We start from the raw sequence: 19,645 nt of genomic DNA on the forward strand, positions 1-19,645 counted from the left end.
TCTTGTTAAGGAAGGTTGCACCGCAGTTTTGTTTAGTTAAAAAACACATTTTGCACAAACAATAAATTGCTGGTTGTCACTATAACAGATATAATTTATTTATGGTTTTGTGTGGACAGAAATGGGGTAAACGCTACACTGTAGCCACGTGAAAAGCCATGTGAATTCAAAGAGCTTGTAGGAAAGATGTTGGCAGCAAATGTTCACTTGACAACCAAACGTGTGTGAAGTGAATTCTTATGTGGGCTTTCACGTGACTATTCTTTTCCTCAGGTCAAGAAGCTAATTTAGTTCAATACTATTAAGCGAAGAGCATGATAATGACCAGGTTTCAGATTCAAGCCTGCCAGTATCCCTGTTCACACATTCTATTTCTGAATTGAAATCATTGTTCTCACCTCAGTCCTGTTTCACTAAGTCCCATTACCGGAGCAAGTACTGTCAACCTGCTGTCATGACAGCAAGTAACCTTGGTAACCCCATGTTCCTCGGCTAGATTTTTGCAAGCTAGACGTCTCCTACAGCGGGAACATGTCTACGATGTCAAATTAAATGTCTCCAACAATATTTACCTTTAAATAGTATAGAAGTATAAACACAATACAGCAGAATATTTTAGGGTTACAGTACAAATCCTGTTAGACTTTCTGTTGCCTCCATGAGAAAGATTCAAATTAGTTCTTTTTGTATTTTTAAGTCATTGTTGAAATATCAATTTATTTTATAGGATCTTGTATGTGTTTTAAACGTCTTTTTACTTCATAACAATCACTTGAAGCTGTAGAAATCTTTCCTCTAATTGGAAATCTAAATTGATTGGAAATCTAATTTACTAACACTTTACTTTAAGTCCCCTTATTTAGCATTTATTAGCAGTATGTAAATGTTCATTGAACAGTGAACACACTCTAATGTAGTTGTAAGCAGATACCAGAACATTTTATACATTTATTAATGTACAGTATTTGTCAGTTATTATACATTATCCTATGAAGACTATTATTTTATTTTTTAAATTATTACAACTGTGTTTTACTATATTGTCGTTCATCATCTGTTTGTAGAGCAGCCTCCACTTATGGTTTATTAACATCTTACAACTACATTATAGTAAGTTATAAACCTTTTTTTAAATGTTTATATGCTGCTTATAGATGCTTAATAGGGGGACTAAAATGAATGTTACCCTACTTTTATTGGAAAAGACTTGGAAATATTGAGACACCTTTTAGTTTCAGTATCCAACATTTTGAGTTATATAATTTCAATCTAATCAGTACATCTCCACGTGAACTTTATAGGGAAAGGGATGCAGATTATCTGGATTTATTGACATTTATAACTGCAGACTTGATGGCTTATTTGAAAGTCAGAAGCCTGTGAGCTTTTATTAATGTATTACTGCCATTTATTACTAAATAGAAAGGATAAACAAAAGACCATAGCAACAGACGTTACAACAAATAAGCTTCTGGGTGCCTTATTACAAATGGCTACCAACTAACCTCAGGGCCAGTGATGTCAATTCAAACCTTTTGCTGGTTTGATCAAAGCTGGAACGTCTGGTTGATCGGAGCCTGTCGGCAAATACATTGAAGTCATATTTCAGTTGGGTTAAGTCACAGTCCTTCAATAAAATAACCTTTTTTTAATTAGAGAAAAAAAACTACTGACTCAACGCTCTATCTATGAAGACTCCACCAGCTTGCCCTCTGCCTTTTTCCAGTAAAGAACCATCACCCTTCCACCCTAATCATCCTTGTTGCTAACACCTAATTACCATTATTCACCCCTCACCTCTCAGCCAAGGGAGCTGTGGCTGCTCCACACTCTCCTCCTGGAAGAAAACAATGTATTGGTGTCACTGCTGCACAGAGGAAGTGGCAGAAGTAACATTTCTATCACACTAAGAGACATAAATAAACGAAATAACAAAAAAAGCAAGTAAAATGTGATTTTGCTTTCAACAGTTTTTCGCCTTATAACTGGAGGAGTACGTCATTGGAAAATGTGTACGTCTCATCTCACCATTCATAATGAGGAGATGTCAGAAATCTGTCTGTTATGCGTTCTATTTTTAATGCCCATAATGTGTTGGAGCACTAATGAGTTGGAGGCCACACACCATTGATCACTGCCTTCGTCATACCACCATCACTAAATACCCATCAGTGTCAGCATCGTGGTTAACTCTCTCCTGTGGTTCATCTTCTCTTTGACTTCTGTTTCCATTCACATCAGTTTACTGGTGAATTTTACTTTACATTGATTCTCACAGCTTGATGCTCCTTGAAAATAAAGGCTTTCATTCAGGCATGTACTACATGCTTTATATCTTTGTAAATAGTGCATTTGTTGGACTGTTTTCAGTCGTGGATTTTAGCACATCTAGTATTTACAGCAGCAGGACGGTGGGCAGTATGTGTGATTGACTCAAAATAAACATGCTACATACAAACATACAGTGCCCATGTTCATTATAATGAAGGAGCATATTATCCACTGCAAAGGTGTTATTCACAGATGTGTTTTTAATAGTTTTTAGCAGATGGCAGTGTCAGTCTGTAAGTCGATCCACCACTTTGGTTGAGACTGAAATATCTCTATAACTATTTGATAGATCCCTTGACTTTTTCTCTAGCGTCACCATGAGGTTCACAATTGTGGTTTGAGTGAATCTCTCAATGTTTGGATGGATTGCCATGAAATTTAGTACAGATGTACCTCTACAGGATGACTTTTTTTATCACTCACTCATTACATTCACCGCCTCAATTTTATTTTGTGTGTACTTAGGAAAAGTTTGTTTTGTTGCATTTAGCACAAAGCACCGCTGTGCATGGTAAGGCATGGCTGTAAAGTCTTGTTGGATAATAATGGAGGACTGTGGCACAAAGGAGGAAGCTTTATCAGACTGGCTACACTGATAAAACTTGTTAGTAGAATCAATTCATCATTGGTTTTGCTCTTTTCAAGGGGTTTGTTGACAGTAAGAATAATATAGAATATTACCACACTTATACGTTAAAACTAATTGGCTTCTCCACCCTTCCAACCCAACATCAGTCCCTGCTCTCCTATTTCCCCCCTCTTCATTGTGAACATTCAACATTCCCCATCCTCACGAGTAGCCTATATATGATTACTTCCAGTCAGCATACAGCAGCTCAACTCCCCCTCACTAGCATGCCTTGCAATAGTAGGTTCTGAGCCATGTAATTAGCCAAAGATGCTTGTTGCCGTCCTCCTGGGTGTCTTGGCTGGCGCTGGTTAATCTCACAACAGGTGTTTACTCCCTTCCAGACTCCATGTGTGACCAGCATTCAGTTTGGCCATCCTAAGGACCGTGTGGGGTGAACAACATAAGCATCAAATAGACTATCAAAACATGGCCCCTTTTCAAATGGTAGTTGACCAGTCACATGAGAAAGCTGAAGTGATCCCACATTAAACCTTTGATATTTTACAAGAATTGTACGCACATTTCCAGCACCTGGAATAACAGGTTTACAAGCTTTTAAATGTGTAATTTATTTGGTTTACATAATTTCTACTGTCGTCAAGATAGAGGCAACTAATATTTGTTTTATTGCATTGTGATTTTATCAATTAGACACACGGGTTGTTAACTCAATCTGCGCATATTAAAGTGCTTGTGTGGGGTTGGACAGAGGTTAGGAGAGGTGCCTGTCGCATTAGGCGACACTGTTGTCTTCTCTCCTGCTCTGACAGTGCGGGCGGGAAGGGAGATACTTCCCTCACCATCCAACCCACTATCCCACTGCAGACAAGACGGATTGAGAGTTTTCTTTACCTCCGTGGGACATATATTTGACAGCTTGTTTTGTTCGCGTTGTTTCGGGGGGAAATGTCGCGGAAAATGCCAAACTTTTTTTCTTCCGGTCGTCCTCTTACGCACGCAGCAGGATAGTGCTCTTGTGGTAGGTGGTCAACAGAAGAGGAGAGAGGAGACAGGACTGATGTGCTCTGAATTACTCATACGACTGTTGCTAGTTTATTTAAAAATCCATGGATCAACCTGTTCTACTGCTTCTCGCTCAGGGAACTGAGGATGGCTGAAGACGTGACCTGTTGCAGCTTTTCTTTAAGATATTAATGTTTGGATGGATACAACGCTGCGAAATGAATGAGTTATTTCACGTTCATTTAAGACGACAAGTTGTTAAATGGGGCGGAATTTAATTACTTTTTGGATTTGTGTCCTTTATTTTACGCGGAGCACACTTGGAATCGACGTGCTTCTCTAATTGGACAGACTGGAGAAAAAATCCGTGAATGTTTTTGACAGATTTTAAAGTTGGGGAACACTGAGTTCGGTGTTTTTTGCGAATTAAACGGATGATGGACTAAAACTGGTCAGGATCTCGCCACTCCGCCGCTGTCACACCGAGCGCATCACCGCGCCCTGCTTTCTAGGAAACTATAACCTCCCTTTCCTATCCTGTCTTCCCTTCCCGACAGAATGGCCCGGTTTGGAGACGACGTCCCGGGCTTGTTGAGCCCAGGGGATGGAGGGTCCGATCGCAACCGGAACCGCGATGGGGCGGCCGTGTCCACAGGTGGCATCTCCCCAGCCTTTAAGCAGACCAAAGCGCAGCGTGCTCGCACCATGGCCTTGTACAACCCCATCCCGGTCAGGGAGAACTGCTTCACCGTCAACAGGTCCCTCTTCATCTTTGGCGAGGACAACGTGGTCAGGAAGTACGCTAAGAAAATCATTGAGTGGCCATATCCTTTTTTCTGCTTCATGGTGTAAATGAGGCGGGTACGGTGTGAAATATACAAACACATTCATCCGAGATGTGCAAGGAATCGTATAGGAGTGAATTACTAAGGTGGGTAAACAGTGTTCCAGTTTAACAAATAAACAAGAACAATGTTCTCATATTTCCACAAGTGTACACAATTTCACACAAGACTGAAGTCCTACATTTTCTTTAGTGTTTTGCCCCTAGTTTATCTGTGCAATAGAGAATAGAGAAAATCTGGGAATTTCAGCACCATGGACAGCACGCACAGAGAAATACACACAGGGAAATACATGAGAAATTCAACCACTGAGAGAGATCAGTCTAGGAATTGTTTGAAAGAAACACTATTTTGGTTTCTTTAATTGATTAATTCATTTAAATGCAATCCAATACTGTACAACAGGGACTTAGGAATTAAGAAAATAAAGCAGGACATGAAAAAAACAAGCACTAAGTCAGACTTTTTGGGTGGACCAGTGCCATTATTTTTACTATTTTATAAAACAATAATCCAAAAGTGGATGAAATTATACATCAGTTTGACTCAGGTTATGACAATATCTAGCCAAAAATAGTTCAGAAGGGGAGGAGGTGTCAATGGAAAGTGGATTAGAGGAACACAGGAGTTTCTCTGCTTATGGCTGTAAATCTTTTCTGTCAACAAAAGGCTATGAAGACCTGCTGTTGCCACAACAGCACTGTCCCTACTGACGAGTTGTGTACAGTGAATATATCAAGCTCAATAGAGCTGCAATGATTGGTGGATTAATAGATTAGCCGATCGACAGATAATAAATCAGCAACCATTTTGATAATCGATTAATAGTTTTGGTCATTTTTTAAGTAAACATGTCAAATATACTACTAACCCTAACCCAACTTCTCCAATGTGAGGCTTTGCTGCTTATCTCTGTTTTATATCACTGTATTGTTGCCTGCCTACATACTGCCATTAAATCAGATTGGCAATATCCAAATCGGTTTTACATAACATTTAAATTTTCAGTAGTGCTGTGACATAGTCTGTGACAAAGATTATTTGGCTGCTTTCAAAAACCTAATGTCTAGCTCTTCTATTACTGAAAAGGGAGCGACTGTATTATTTCCTCTGCCTGTTGCTGAGGAGGACGACCACACGCAAATGTCCATTGGTGGCGTGTTTGTGCTGCTGCTGTGCAGCTCACCAGGTGTCCAGGCCAGGTGTGGCATCTTCCCAGCTATTGTTCCGCTCCTTTCAACAGCTTCCTGACTGACTGACTGGCCTACTGCTGATTATAAAAACCCAGCAAATAGAATGTGTGGACCTCTATTGTTGATCGCTGTCTATTGTTGTTTTCTCTGGGCTTGCCCGTCCATTGAGGTGCTTAAAAATAGAAACTGGATGAATCTCAATCAACAGCTGAGGAAAAGGGGTTAATGTGTGTGTGTGTGTGTGTGTGTGTGTGTGTGTGTGTGTGTGTGTGTGTGTTGGTTATCATATTACAGATATTTCAGCCGCCCAGTGGATGAAATATAACCAATAATGATAATGCATCTACAGGCACATCTTATACTCTGTGTCAAGAATACAATTTAAATCTAAATATTGTGTGTGCTGTAGTGACCAGAAGGAAAGCATCCAGACTGAATAACCTCCAGGTTAATGTGCTGTTGTGGAGGGAGTGTCTCATTACATCTAATGAGCTCTACTGTATCCGATTAACAAGCATTAACAGGAATTATATGTAATGATGTCTGATCGCAGTGTCACATGCTATTACAACAACTCATCACTCACTGAGTCATATTATATCATTGGCTAATATGGTTTTGAAGGGAGTGATGCTGAGCTGAGTGTTTCTGTGTTCTGGTCAATATCCACCGTGGCTTTGATGATTGGCTCTCTGTGAATCATGTCTGGCATGTGAAGACTAATTTACAGTTAATACACATGTAAGCACAAATAATAACACATACTGTAAATATAAAGACATATACACATATACACAATGGTACACAAACATTTGTATTTCTATACTTGTGAGGACCCTTATTGACAGAATGCATTCTTTAGCCCCTGTCCTTACCTTAATGCCCAGTGGTTGAAGAAGTATTCAAATATTTTACTTTAGTAAAAGCAGCAATACCACAGTGTACCCTTCATTACACTTAGACCTTGGTCCAAAGGTAAACAAAATCCACTTAACCAGCACCTTTATGGCTCACTAATGCCTCATTTCCACTGCATAGTTCCGCTTTACTCAACTCTGTTTCGTTTTCCAGTGCGGCTAGTACCACCTCAGTTGAGGCGGGATTATCAGCTGATCGCCATAGCGACACTCCCTGGATCCTTTCATCTGCAACAATGTCAGCAGTTTGTTGATGTACGGCATTATGTACGTAGTGTACACCGTGATTTTGCAGGCTGCCATTTTTTAAAAATCTGGGTCGAGGGAATAAAAACTATTGTGGTCGCTATTGACGGTAGCTTTGCTTTTTTTAAATGGCCAATTCGTGCAGGATGTCCCATATCACGCTAGTGACGGTTCTCTCTGACCCATCAGAGGTCTGCAGTGTTTTAACTCCACCTTTTAGTATCGGCTCAGCTCGCTTGAAACCTCGACCGAGGTCGTACCAAACAAGTACCTGGTACCAGCTACTATCCACAACTTTTGCTAATGGAAAACAAAGAGAGCGAGTCGGGTAGAGCCGTGGCGTACCATGCGGTGGAAATGCAGCATTATTAACACAGTTTATCTCATTTGTAAAACCTAAGGAAAACAAAGGTCATGTTACGATTTTACAGGGGGTTTATGCTGGACTATTTCTTGCTACTTCCTGCAGTGTTGTCATCACCGTGGGGTTGCCCAACAACCGACAATCAGAGGTTTTGGCTATGCCTTCTTTAGGATTTTGATCTGTGCATATTTTCCCTTCTTGCTTTAAAATGGAGAACTAAGGTAAAGGAACGATTTGATATACTTAGGTGTACTTTATAAACCTCAGCCCTTACCCTAAACTTAACATTTATATAATTGTATTTTTAATGCTAAAAGGCCAGACCCTTAAACAGTCCTTTTTAAAAAAAAACACCTTAAACATCCTCACTTCCCACAAATGTCCTTGCTCTTATTGTCTAAATCTCAAATCGGTCCTCACAGAAATAGAAATACAAGAGCACACACACACACACACACACACACACACACACACACACACACACTCACAATCTCACAATCTCAGCAGGACATCTCATAAAGGTCAGCCATGTGTTTGGAGAACAACTTGCTGCTGTCACCTCGCTGTAAGAGGCTCTTTTTTCTCTGAGTGCTCAATTAACAGCACCTGATCAATTCAGGAACTATCCAGAGGCTTCTGTGCAAGCTCACAGGAGTAAGAGTTGGTTAAATGTATGTGTACATGTATGTATGAGTCTGACTGTCAGCCCATTGTACCTACCTGAGGTTGCAGTCGATGGAAGGCTGATCAAGGCCTGGCAAGGAGAGGCAGGGCTAATTAGGCCCACAGCCTGAGTTTAGTGTGGCAGGCCTGGTGAGGACTGACAGCTGCTTCTCCTGTCTGATCCCCACTGGGATCCCCCGCAGAGGGAAGTTTCCCATTGAGAAGGTACACCTTTAAATAATTGATAGTTGGATTTAATAGTTTGTTTCATCGTGGCACAACCATGTGCTTGCTGGTTGTCAGATGTTGTGAGTTTTTAAGCATGAAACTGTTGGTGTTGAAGACTTGTTGATGACGAGGATTAATCAAAGAAATATCAGTAGGCTGAGATGGTGCAGTATAAGATCTTTGTTTCATGAACAAAATGAGTTAGTCAGCAGAAAAACTGAACTTGAAAGTGCAGATACATGACAATGTAAACTGTGAAGATTATTAAAACACACCTTCTTATCCCACTCCCTCCAGAAGACAGCCCTCATCAAGAGACAGGGTCATATTAGGTCATATCCAGTTATAGCATTTTTTTTTTTATAATTTAGTATGACGCATTTGGAAAGTCCAGGAAAACACTTGAGTGTCTTACTGTATTGGCAACTTACTGGTTATACATTAACAAAAAAAGGTGGGTGATTAAAAAAAACACTCTATATGGTCTATATGGTATCTCTATGGTTTTCTAATAAATAATTCCCCCCTTCAAGACTTATAAGAAGTCTTTGTCATGATATATCTGTGAGATAAAAGTACAAAAATATAAAGACATAATCATGAATTAAAAATGGATATATTTAAAAGTGATGTTTCATTACATTTCAATTACCATTCTTTATGTCTGTCATTGTAGTCCGCTACCACCGATATCTTAAAAAAAAGACCTTATACCAGAACTTGCAACCCTCATACCCTGAATGATACTTCCAACAAGAAAAGATAAATTTTTTTAATTGAAAAATACATTTTAGGCTTAAGGCATAGGTCTATACTATGATTTTCTACCTCAACAGGTAGACATTTTAGGTATTTGACAGGAAATGTCACTGCTCTTTTTTTAAACACAGAGGCCTAACCAGGATTTAAAATGCACAGATGGTAATTTAATTAGGGAGCATTTTAGCTTGTTTTGTCTTGTCTTAGCATTTTTAAACTTGAGAAAGACTATTAATTTCTCTCTTACTAAATTGCATCCTTGCATGAAAAGTAGAAATGGAAAATTAGCAAGGAAATGACCCTGGTGTCCCCGGTGGTTCTACTCTCATTTATCTCCAAATACAAAAACGTTTTTTCCGCTTATTGACTGCTTTATTTTTACTTCTTTAATGAGAGCAGTTTTGTAGAGTAAATGTAGCTGAAGAAAATGAGACTAGTAAATGTGACCTTGCACAAAACACAAAACATCACATGAGGTATGTTCACCCCTCCTTATTATGACTGTATATCCACCTGACAGAGAGGTGTATATAAGAGCCGGCTGTGGCTCTGAGTTGACACGGTTTACTCACAGGGCTGCTGCTCATAAACAGGACTGACTGAACTATCTCCGCATTATTCTCAGGATTGATCGGCTGGCTAAGGCAGACCACTGAGGTGTGGAGGTGATGTGGAATTGAAGATAGATTTTTCTGTTAAACCCATTCAACGTCTTTAATCTTACATCTTATAACAGCACAGCAATAGTTGTCCAGTTCTCCAGGCTGAAATAGAGTTCATTTTACTCCAAATAGAGATTACACTCTTGGCTTTCCTCTGTGTTTGTATATTTAATGCTGCTCTCTGCCTTGTAAAACTCACTCATACTCTGATAATTCACAGATTTCTAATAAGCCAGACTCATATGCCTGTAATTCATTTTGATTTCCACCTCTATGTAATAATAATCACTGGGGCTTGGATCCAATCTGGGCCTGATCGTTTTCGCAGATGCACAGGGCATCACACTCTGTCTCCATGTCTATTTTTACACGCGTGTTTGAGGAGTCGAGGCAGAGTGCCAGCGTCACTGTGACTCTCAGGATTGCTCACGAGATGCCACGCTGCTACAGCTGGTAGACGATCCACGATCACCATCACACTTTAGAGCAGCACAGATGAGGGGAGATGGGTTTTGGTTAAAGACACTTGTTGAGTGTGTAACTTAGGGTCAAGTCAACATTGAATTTTAGGGAACATCAGTTATATCAGGAATAACCCATCCGTTGTTTGGACTCTCTTGGACAAATGAGTCAACATACGTACTTCTGTACTCTGCAGAGTATATGAGTGCATCAAAAAGGCTGCAGAGGCTAAATCAATAATATCATATAATAATCAATATCATTTGTAACAATGGATAAAATGACTGTTGTTTGTTGTAATGAACCAACAGAATTATCATCAACTCTGCAGTTCTTCTCAGCTCTATGAAGCTCTTTAGCATCTTTTAGGTAGGGCTGTGCAATTAATCGATATTTAATCGTGATTACGATTTCTGCTCTTAACGATCCCAAAAACAGAGTAATCGAGAAAAACGATTATTTTGCACATTACGTTTTGCAAGTCAACTCTTATTTTGTCCTGTGTTCTGAATGGAGAGAATAAAAGCTCAAACGGGAAAAGTATTAGAGGGAAATTTCACAGTTCAAGGTGTTTTTACTGTTGATTTGTTTAACTGTTTCACTATTTGTTTTTTAAAATTCAATAATTACAACGTCTTTCCAAAAGTCAATGAGTAATCGTGTAAAATAATCGTGATATCAGTATTGACCAAAATAATCGTGATTATGATTCTTTCCATAATCAAGCAGCCCTACTTTTAGGTCATTGTTTTGGTTTTCCAGGCCACAACTTTTGCTGTTTTGATTCACATCAACACTCATTATGATGCTTTGGGCCGCAGCAGGCAGTTGTTTTTCATTGAAAAATCTTTAAAAACCAACTGTACACTACCTGCCCAGCACCAAACGGCAGGCAGACAAAGTTAGCAGCCAACCGGTGAACATAGTGGAGCATTTAGAAACTAAAAATCCAATTTCCTCTAAACTAAACAACTGAAAAGAGAGCTAATTGGCGGAGACCAAAATCAGAGCTTACATGTGAGTGAAAATTTGACTTGAATCCGTGAGGTTGCCACACAACTCCAAATGAATGTTGCTCCTTATCTGCTGGATGTGTAATAGTCAAATGTCTGCTAACATGTTCGCCATATCAACTTAAAAGGTGATAACATGTCCGTACCATATTTGTGTGTGTAACCACAGATAGTTCAGCTGCCCAGGAGGAACTGTCTTGTAGCATTGACTTTTGGCTGGAAGAGAAGCCTGTTGCCGTGGATACCACTCTCTTTCTATCTTAATTTTCTCTCTCTCTCTCTCTCCTCCCCTTTCCTACCTCTGTCTCCCCCTCTGTCACGTCTCCCCCCTCCTCCTGCTTGTGTTTTATGTGTTTGAGGGAATGCAGGGCATGGCGACTGGCTGCTGCTGAGAGCTCTCAGCAAGACTAAATTGATGCTAGTTATTGTAGAAAAAGGGAACCAAAAGATTAACTTCACTTCTTGAAAACAACCCGTCGGCCTGCGACAGACGTTTTGCTATTTATTTTCATGCTCATCATGTACTCATGTACTGTACATGTACTGATGGCTGCTGTGGTTTTGTTTATCCAAAATTTCTCAGCGATCAACTTGCAATCACTGAATCAAATCTGTGGCTAAGCCTAGCTTTAAGTTAGAATCCCTGTAGGCTGGTGGGAGTAAGATTATTTTTGCTTTGTTTATTTAGCTTCTCATTGCTCAATGTCCCTGAGTAACCCTGCTGGTTACAGCTGCTTATCTGGTCTCATTGCCTTCTCCTCACCCACCTGTTTAGCAAGCTTCTGACACTCTATATAACCATCATCTTCTCCTCCACTGATCACCCGTCATCCACCTTATCACTTTCTCCTGTTTCATTCTTCCCTGTTATCTCTGCCTCCTTCTTACTTCCGCTCTCCCTCCCTGTCTCTCACTCTGCAGATTTAAGCTCCCTTCCTTCCTACCTCTTCTGCACATAACCAGTAGAAAGGGGTCTGCCCACGCAGAGCATTAAATAAAGAGCACATTGCTGGCTGAGCTCAACCCCAGTGCGGCTGGTGTGGAACCGACAACCAATACAGCTTCTCATTGAATAGGCAGTGAAGCATGTAGTAAGAGTGACCCTGTTTATTGGATCACGTTTTAGGCCACCCACTCATCCGTCCTCGATAAGCCTTCTGTTGCCTCAATGTGTGCGTGTTGCAGCTGACCTCAGAAAAAAGTTTAGCCTATGTCTGGTTGTGTCTACAGCCCCGGAGCTTGTAACGTGCAGGTTTATTCTGTTTCATACTGAGGAATCAATGTTAGCCTGTCTATCTGTTTATGTGTTCATGACATTGTAATTGCAGTGCTGCTGGGTTTGTTTTACTGTGATTAACCCGATTACTTTTTAATTTTTTTTCTCTGATTTAGTATCTGGATTTTAATTTGTTCTCTCTATTCTAATAGCATAGACTTTCTGTACTCTGTATAGATAGCATAGAAAGATTTTTAGTGCCATTTATTACACATTCCCTCAGCTACTGTTTGTTCATCACATTTGTGTTTGACTGTGACCTAGAAACCTGTTTAGAGCTTTCTTGGTTTCTGTCTATTTGCTTTTCTGTAAATAGTCCATATGTCACTTAAAGGACGAGGCTGGAAATATATTTTATATTTTTTATTGTAAACAAATTACATGAAATGACCAAAACCAACAATAAACTGATGATACTAACAAGTGTTGTTTATGTATCCAAAGCCTGATAGAGCTTATTCCTCTGTGTTTAAACCTACATCGTACATCGTTGTCCAAAAACTATTTAAACACATCAATGAGCCACATTGTTGCACTGGGTGACATGTTCCTTCATTACCATGAACATGGGCACAGTAGTTTATTCTGAGTTGATCCCACATACATCATCCTGTTGCCAGAAAGACCCACTAGTGCACCAACTCTGCGACTTAAAGTAGTCCCTAACAAATGCACTATTTACTCCTTTTTGAGTGATGTTTGCTAAAAAATACAGTTTAGGGAAATTAATGAACATTTTTAAAAATGAAAGTATATATTCATGACCTGTTTTTAAAGATTAACTTGGGCTTTATGGGCTGAGAGCCACAGACAGAGTAGGTTGTGCTGAGAGACTGACATATGTTTGGTTTTGATCTTTTCAAGGAATTTGTTGCCAATAACACAAATATAGAATATCACCAGCCGCATCCTTTAAATGAACATACTTTACCAGACACTCAACATAAGGTCAGTCAAAAGTTCCTTAACTTGGTCCTTCCACTCCATTTGAATACATGATCCTCACCACCATCATCGCCAACTGTATCGTCTTGGCTCTGGAGCAGCACCTTCCTGGAGAGGACAAAACGCCCATGTCTAAGAGACTGGTGAGATATTCACACATTGGAAACATCTGCACAGTCTTACACTTCCATTTCATTTCAGTGTAAGACAATTATCACTCTGATTATCTGCTTTGCACTTACAGGAGAAGACAGAGCCCTACTTCATCGGGATGTTCTGTTTTGAGGCTGGGATAAAGATCATCGCCCTGGGCTTTGTTTTTCATAAAGGCTCCTACCTCAGGAACGGATGGAACGTCATGGACTTCATTGTGGTCCTCAGTGGGTGAGTCAAACAGTGTGTGTGTGTGTGTGTGTGCGTGTGCGCGTGTATATTTGGATGCAGATCTGTGAAACAGGATTAGCGTTATGAATCAAAAGGGATGGTGAATCTGTGAGATTTACTGAATTCAAAGCACCTGATGTTCTGATGTCCCAGTTATTTCTAACTGGTTTGGTTGGGAAGTTTGACAGTTTGCTTCTTTGTTGCTTGTTGGTCTTTACTGACTATTAATACCTCCTCACTTGAGATGTTGTCCTAAATTTTTAACTTATCCGGATCCTGTAAAGAAAAGTCACACAAGGAGGTTAATTATCATGATTTAAATGTATATCCTTAATTTGGTTTTTGATAACTGTGTTTCACCTCACCTTGATGACAAAATGATGTTCTTGGTCCAGTTTGTTATGCTAGGCTTTCCAAGCCTGATCTGTCACCAATCTCCTTATACACATTAACACTTTGTCATTGTCATTGGTGGCCTTTTCTTGTATTTGGTTCAGATTATTTTCAAAACGCACCATAGTTCATCCCTATGTCTCCAGATGTGGCATCAATGCACCCTACATTTTTGTTCTTGTTTGACCACTTAACTATCTGCGCTTCATTTCCTGCTTAGGGAAGGACAAGATGAGGGTCAGCTTGCGATATCAGATTATATATTCATGAAGATATCTGTGTACATCTGTATACTGGCTGTAAGGCAATAGTGGCAAAACTGTAAGTCCCCTGACAACCCTTGAACAAAAATTGTAAAATTAACTGCAGTCAAACTATGAGGAAAACTTTTTTCATAAGGTATATGCGCTGGATGAACAGATTTCATCAAACATAAATGAGCCGGCATTTTCGGATGCCTCATCCAGTGATGAACATGGTTTGTATTAAAGAGACACCTCTCAGTTTTACTCTGCCTTTTATTTTATTTATGTAACTTAATAAATCAAAGTTAATGGAAATTGTCAAACTAGACCAACTAAAATCACCCACTTGTTTACTTATCCACTCCGTAATAAACACTAAATAGTAACTGTATAATGAGTAGCAACACTAACGACTTAATAATGACTTACTATCACTGTGTGATGTCACAGAGGGTTGGAGACACTTAACAGTTTTTACACATTGATCAAAGTTGAAGCATTATATTGTGGTACCTTTGAACAAAAGTAGTGTACATCCTACATTTTGTTCTATTGTAGAAACTTGCCAACGGTTTTTTTTTTTTACATATATTTTTTTTCCCATAGCTGTAAATATATTGGATTAGGAAACAAATAGGCAGGGATTTTCGAAAAAGCCTCTTTAACTATAAACCATTACTACCTGAGCACCATGTTGAATTAACGACCAGCTGAAGTTATACTACAAGCAGCTACAAGGACTGTTGTGAGGTGGTCACAGCTTGTAAACCGTCACCTCACTCTGTGTACTCACAGCACATTAATTACATGGCTGTTAAATGCCCAGGGGGGCTTACGTTTACGTTAGTAAGTTACCGGAGAGTTAGGTGCCTCACTGTCAGAGCAGAGAGAGTAAATGTTTATGGTTTTAGCAGATTAACTTCTCTCTCTCACACACACACACACACACACACACACACACACACACACAAATGAAATATTAATCAATTCACAGCACAGAAGTACAAAGGGTGGCCGACATAGTTCTCAGAGAATTCTACATGATTCTGGGTGTTCAGTTATTGATGAGCCAAGCACAGGCTTCTTGACGATACTCCACTCGCTGTTGGAGAGAGGAAGGGTGCGGGTTTGGAGGAGGAAAGAGGAGGAGAGAAGAGCTTAAGAGAGGGATGACATAAAGAAGAAGTGTTGTGGAAGTCGGTAGGGAAAGAGAGAGCTTCCTGCTTCTCTCGCCTGTTGATCAGTTGCAGTGTGGCAGCGGTTGAGGACACTCAACCCCACGGCATGTTACTATGCGATCAAAAATAGAAGCTTAATTAAATCACATTGAGACAGACACATGCTAATGGGTTGTTCTAATCTCACCTGCCTGAATGTGGACAGAGAAGAAGAGAAGGCTTGTTAGGGCCAGACAGGCGCTGTAATCAGACTTTACCTTTCTGTCTGCTCTGTGTATACTAGATCAGGGAGCACTTATTGATGTGTTGGCTTCTCTTTGTGCCGAGGTCAGTGTGTGCCGAGGCTGAAGTCATTTGACTCGCCAAAAATGAATGTAATCTAAATACATCTGCATATTTCCTAAGAAATGGCAGATCCTCATGTTCCAACATTAAATGTAAAACCATTATTTGGCAGTAAGATGAAGGCATGTTTCCTGGGTTGAGTTTCAGCTACAGAGATGAGACATGCTCGATCTGGATGAAATAGCCTTCCTGGTCTCAATTTTATTAATATTCAGCATGATGAAGTGAGCTGCAGATAGATCACTCTCTCGAAATTATCATTCTGGCCACAGCAAAGACAAATTAATGAAAATGAATTCTCTCTCTCTCTCTCTCTCTCTCTCTCTCTCTCTCTCTCTCTCTCTCTCTCTCTCTCTCTCTGAAACACTCGCAAACCATCCAACACACTCACATGGACACATTCACTCATCTGCAGGCCATCACTCCAGGTTTGCAACCTTATTAGAGAGTGAATGACGATTATGAGAACTGCTGATAATATTAGATGAGTCACCAGTGCTTTCTATCAGTTATCAGTCAGTTAGTAATTAGGAGGCCTCTACAGACAGGAAGGGTAGACTGTGTTACAGATACAGACACAGACTCCCCAAACCCCTACTCACACACACAGTATGCATCCAAACACATAAACATCATAAGCATAATGTACAGTATAAGATACATTTAAAAGAATAATCATAGAAGAGTCCCTGCCTTGTGAAGCACTTTATAACCATATTTTGTGCTGTGAAAATAAATCTGGATTAGAATTAGTATTGTATACTTGTTCTCCCATGTGACCGAACTAAAGTGGCCACATATACTAGTCTGCGGTTTGTGTAGTCAGACCATACTGTAGAGATAGGTCTGGCAATGCAAGACTACATCCACAGCTGCGACTTGTCCCTTCAGGCTTGGTGTGCAGCAAGTAGTCAAAAACAATACTTACAGTTCTTCACTGATTTACCAGTTTATTAGTTATACCTGTATCATATAATTCCGTACAATTGCCCTGCAGTAAATCCTATCATCTGTGAAGCTTATAATGTTCAGTCTTGTTGACATTGTGTCAGGGAGGTGCTGATTCAACTCACATGACTGCGCTGAGCTCACTTTGATCGAAGGTTTACATGACAGCTCGAGTCATACAGGCAGGAATCCAAACTAAACTGTACTGCAGAAAATGTTGCTTTTGGAGGCAGAACACACTACTGTTAGCTCACACTACAGAGTGTGTGAACCTTTCCACAGTGGATACTCCTGACTCATTGACCATTATCTGTGATCATGTGTAAATATGGAGCCATTTGATAACCGTGTCAAGGCTGAAGGCCATGATCACCTCAGCAAGCTGCCTTGGTGTTTCAAGATGGCCTGTATTACACAGAGAGAGAGAGAGAGAGAGAGAGTGGGAGGGAGGTATGAAAAAACAGATGGCACTTGCCATTTCCTTAAAGGCTATTATTTTGTAGCGAAAGGGCGGTTGTTTCTGAAATTTGAAGACAGGGGCTGTGGGTTTTTCTCAGGCCTTCACACATGCTTCTTCTCTTACCGTACTCCTGCTAAAATGGCAAGTTGTGAGCGGAAGTCAGAGACCAGAGCAGGTTTTAACCAGTAAAACAGGAGAGAAACAAAGTAAAGAATAGAGATGAGAGAAGAGATAGAGCTGGAGGAAATGAGGAGTTTGCCTCTATGCGTAATCGTACATACTAATTGGCACCTTGGCAGTCTCATTCGCTGGCAAGCCCTCCATTAGACTGGCAACAATTGGCAGGGGGTGACGCCCACCAAGGGATTGTGTCACCACTATGTGCCAGACCCTCGGAGGGGGATGGGAGAGACTAGAGGAGAGATGGAGTTAGCTCAGAGGGAGTTGATGGGAGTAAAGATTAGGAGACTTTTCTTTTCTCCATTTCTGTTATCACAGCATGGTTTTAGGAGCACAGACATTGCTGATCAGTAAAGATGGTTCAGCCTTTTTTCTGTCTTTACTTTGGAAATTTAAGCTTATTCAAGCTGTCAACTGAATAAAAAAAATGTAATTCTAGATCAAAAGAGAAAATGAGAAACAGCATTGATCAGTCAAGGCAACAAGAAGAGAGGAGAGGAGGAGTCTTGGACTTCTGAGAAGACGAGACAATAAAGCTTTGATCTTGCAGATAAATTATGATGCTGTATTTCCAGAATAATTGAGAGATTTGTTTGTCATGAAGCTAAATACATTGTTTTTGCAGGTTGATACAAAGTTTTAATATGTATCAAAAAGTAGATTTGCCAGATTTGAAAAGGTCTCAAGAGTTAGTTGTCTTCTCATTGCGCTGCTCTTTTTTTGCAAAATAGGCAGAAAATGGAAATGTAATTTGTTAAACATGCTAAAAAATGTGCCATAATCCTAAAAATATTCTTTTTTTAAGGCATGTTATTAGATAATATTACGTGTATTGAAGACAGAAAATGAGAGGAATTAGAGATGATATGCAGCAAAGGTCCCCAGCTGGAGACATTGCAATTAAATGGTCACCAACTTAAATCACTAGACCAAGAGGGATGCCACAAATGCCAGATTTTTTTGGGAGTAAATCAGATAATCAAGTCAATGAAACTCCCAAAACTAGTTTAGTTCTCAAAGGACTTTTATGATCTGTTGCTTTTCAATAGATCATGAAAATCTCTTTATGTTACAGTAATATGCCTTCTTTAATCTGTTGGAATCAATTAAGAGTTTCTTTTTTTTTTAGTTGTGTACATTCAATTATGGTGCACACCTCGTAGTGCGATAGATATCATAAGATAGGTGGAGCGTGTCCGACCTTTTACACCTCCAGTGTTAATTAACAGAGAGAGGCGGCGTCCTCTTTGTTGTGTGTTAACAGATAACGCTGCAGCTATCAGTGCTTATTCCTCACTGGGTGTCAAAACTGGACTGTTTCTACTCTATTACCACTGCTAGCCAGAAGGGAGAGCTTCACATCGATCACAGCACTGTAATATCAGCCAGCGAGACAAAAGCAGGAATATTATGAGAACTTAGCCTATGCGTATGCATTTATATTTTCATTTTTGTCTTAATCCTCTCTTCAGCTTCATCCCTTCTCCTGCCCTGTTCATTATTTTGCCTCCTTTACTTTCCTTTTCATTCCTCCAGATAAGTTCTTCCAGTGTAGTCAAAGTTGCATGAACACAGTGTCACTGTACCTGACTCACTGAAAGCTGAAACCACAATCTGTCTGATGTGTGTGTCGTCACCTGTGCGTGCGTGCATGTGGGGTGTGTGTGTGCTCATTTGTGTGTATGAACCAAATGTGCCACTACTGCATGTCTTTTAGCCAACAACACCGTCTGTCTGTTTGGCAGTCATACACCTGGTAGAACTGGCTATCTCAAACTGACACACACACACACACACACACACATACGCATGCACGCACACAGACACACAAACACACAAACACACACACACACACACATGCATACAGATACAGACCTGTCCTCTCCAATCTTATTTTCCATCTGTTGTCTGATCGATTGATGAGTTCAGACACAACATGGGGTGGATATGTCCCCCTGAGCTGTTACCGTGGTGATGGAGGACCCCACCCCAGGTTAGGATGTCACTGGCTCCA

At 40.1% G+C, this 19,645-nt stretch overlaps 1 protein-coding gene across 10 annotated transcripts in view; it reads left to right on the forward strand.

Moving 5' to 3' along the window:
* LOC116055307 (voltage-dependent R-type calcium channel subunit alpha-1E) overlaps positions 1–19,645 on the forward strand; it is a 99,648-nt gene that overhangs the window by 34,727 nt on the left and 45,276 nt on the right. For all 10 annotated transcript variants that reach the window (XR_004898806.1, XM_036007281.1, XM_036007280.1 and 7 more), the window contains 3 exons: positions 4,483–4,749; positions 13,536–13,641; positions 13,743–13,882. Coding sequence is in view for 9 of the 10 variants with exons in the window: in XM_036007281.1 (XP_035863174.1) it covers positions 4,483–4,749; positions 13,536–13,641; positions 13,743–13,882 (513 nt within the window). In the remaining variant the exon portion in view is untranslated. The remainder of the gene's footprint in view (positions 1–4,482; positions 4,750–13,535; positions 13,642–13,742; positions 13,883–19,645) is intronic.

The sequence above is a fragment of the Sander lucioperca genome, chromosome 11 (genome assembly GCF_008315115.2).
Source record: "Sander lucioperca isolate FBNREF2018 chromosome 11, SLUC_FBN_1.2, whole genome shotgun sequence".
NCBI lineage: Eukaryota > Metazoa > Chordata > Actinopteri > Perciformes > Percidae > Sander > Sander lucioperca.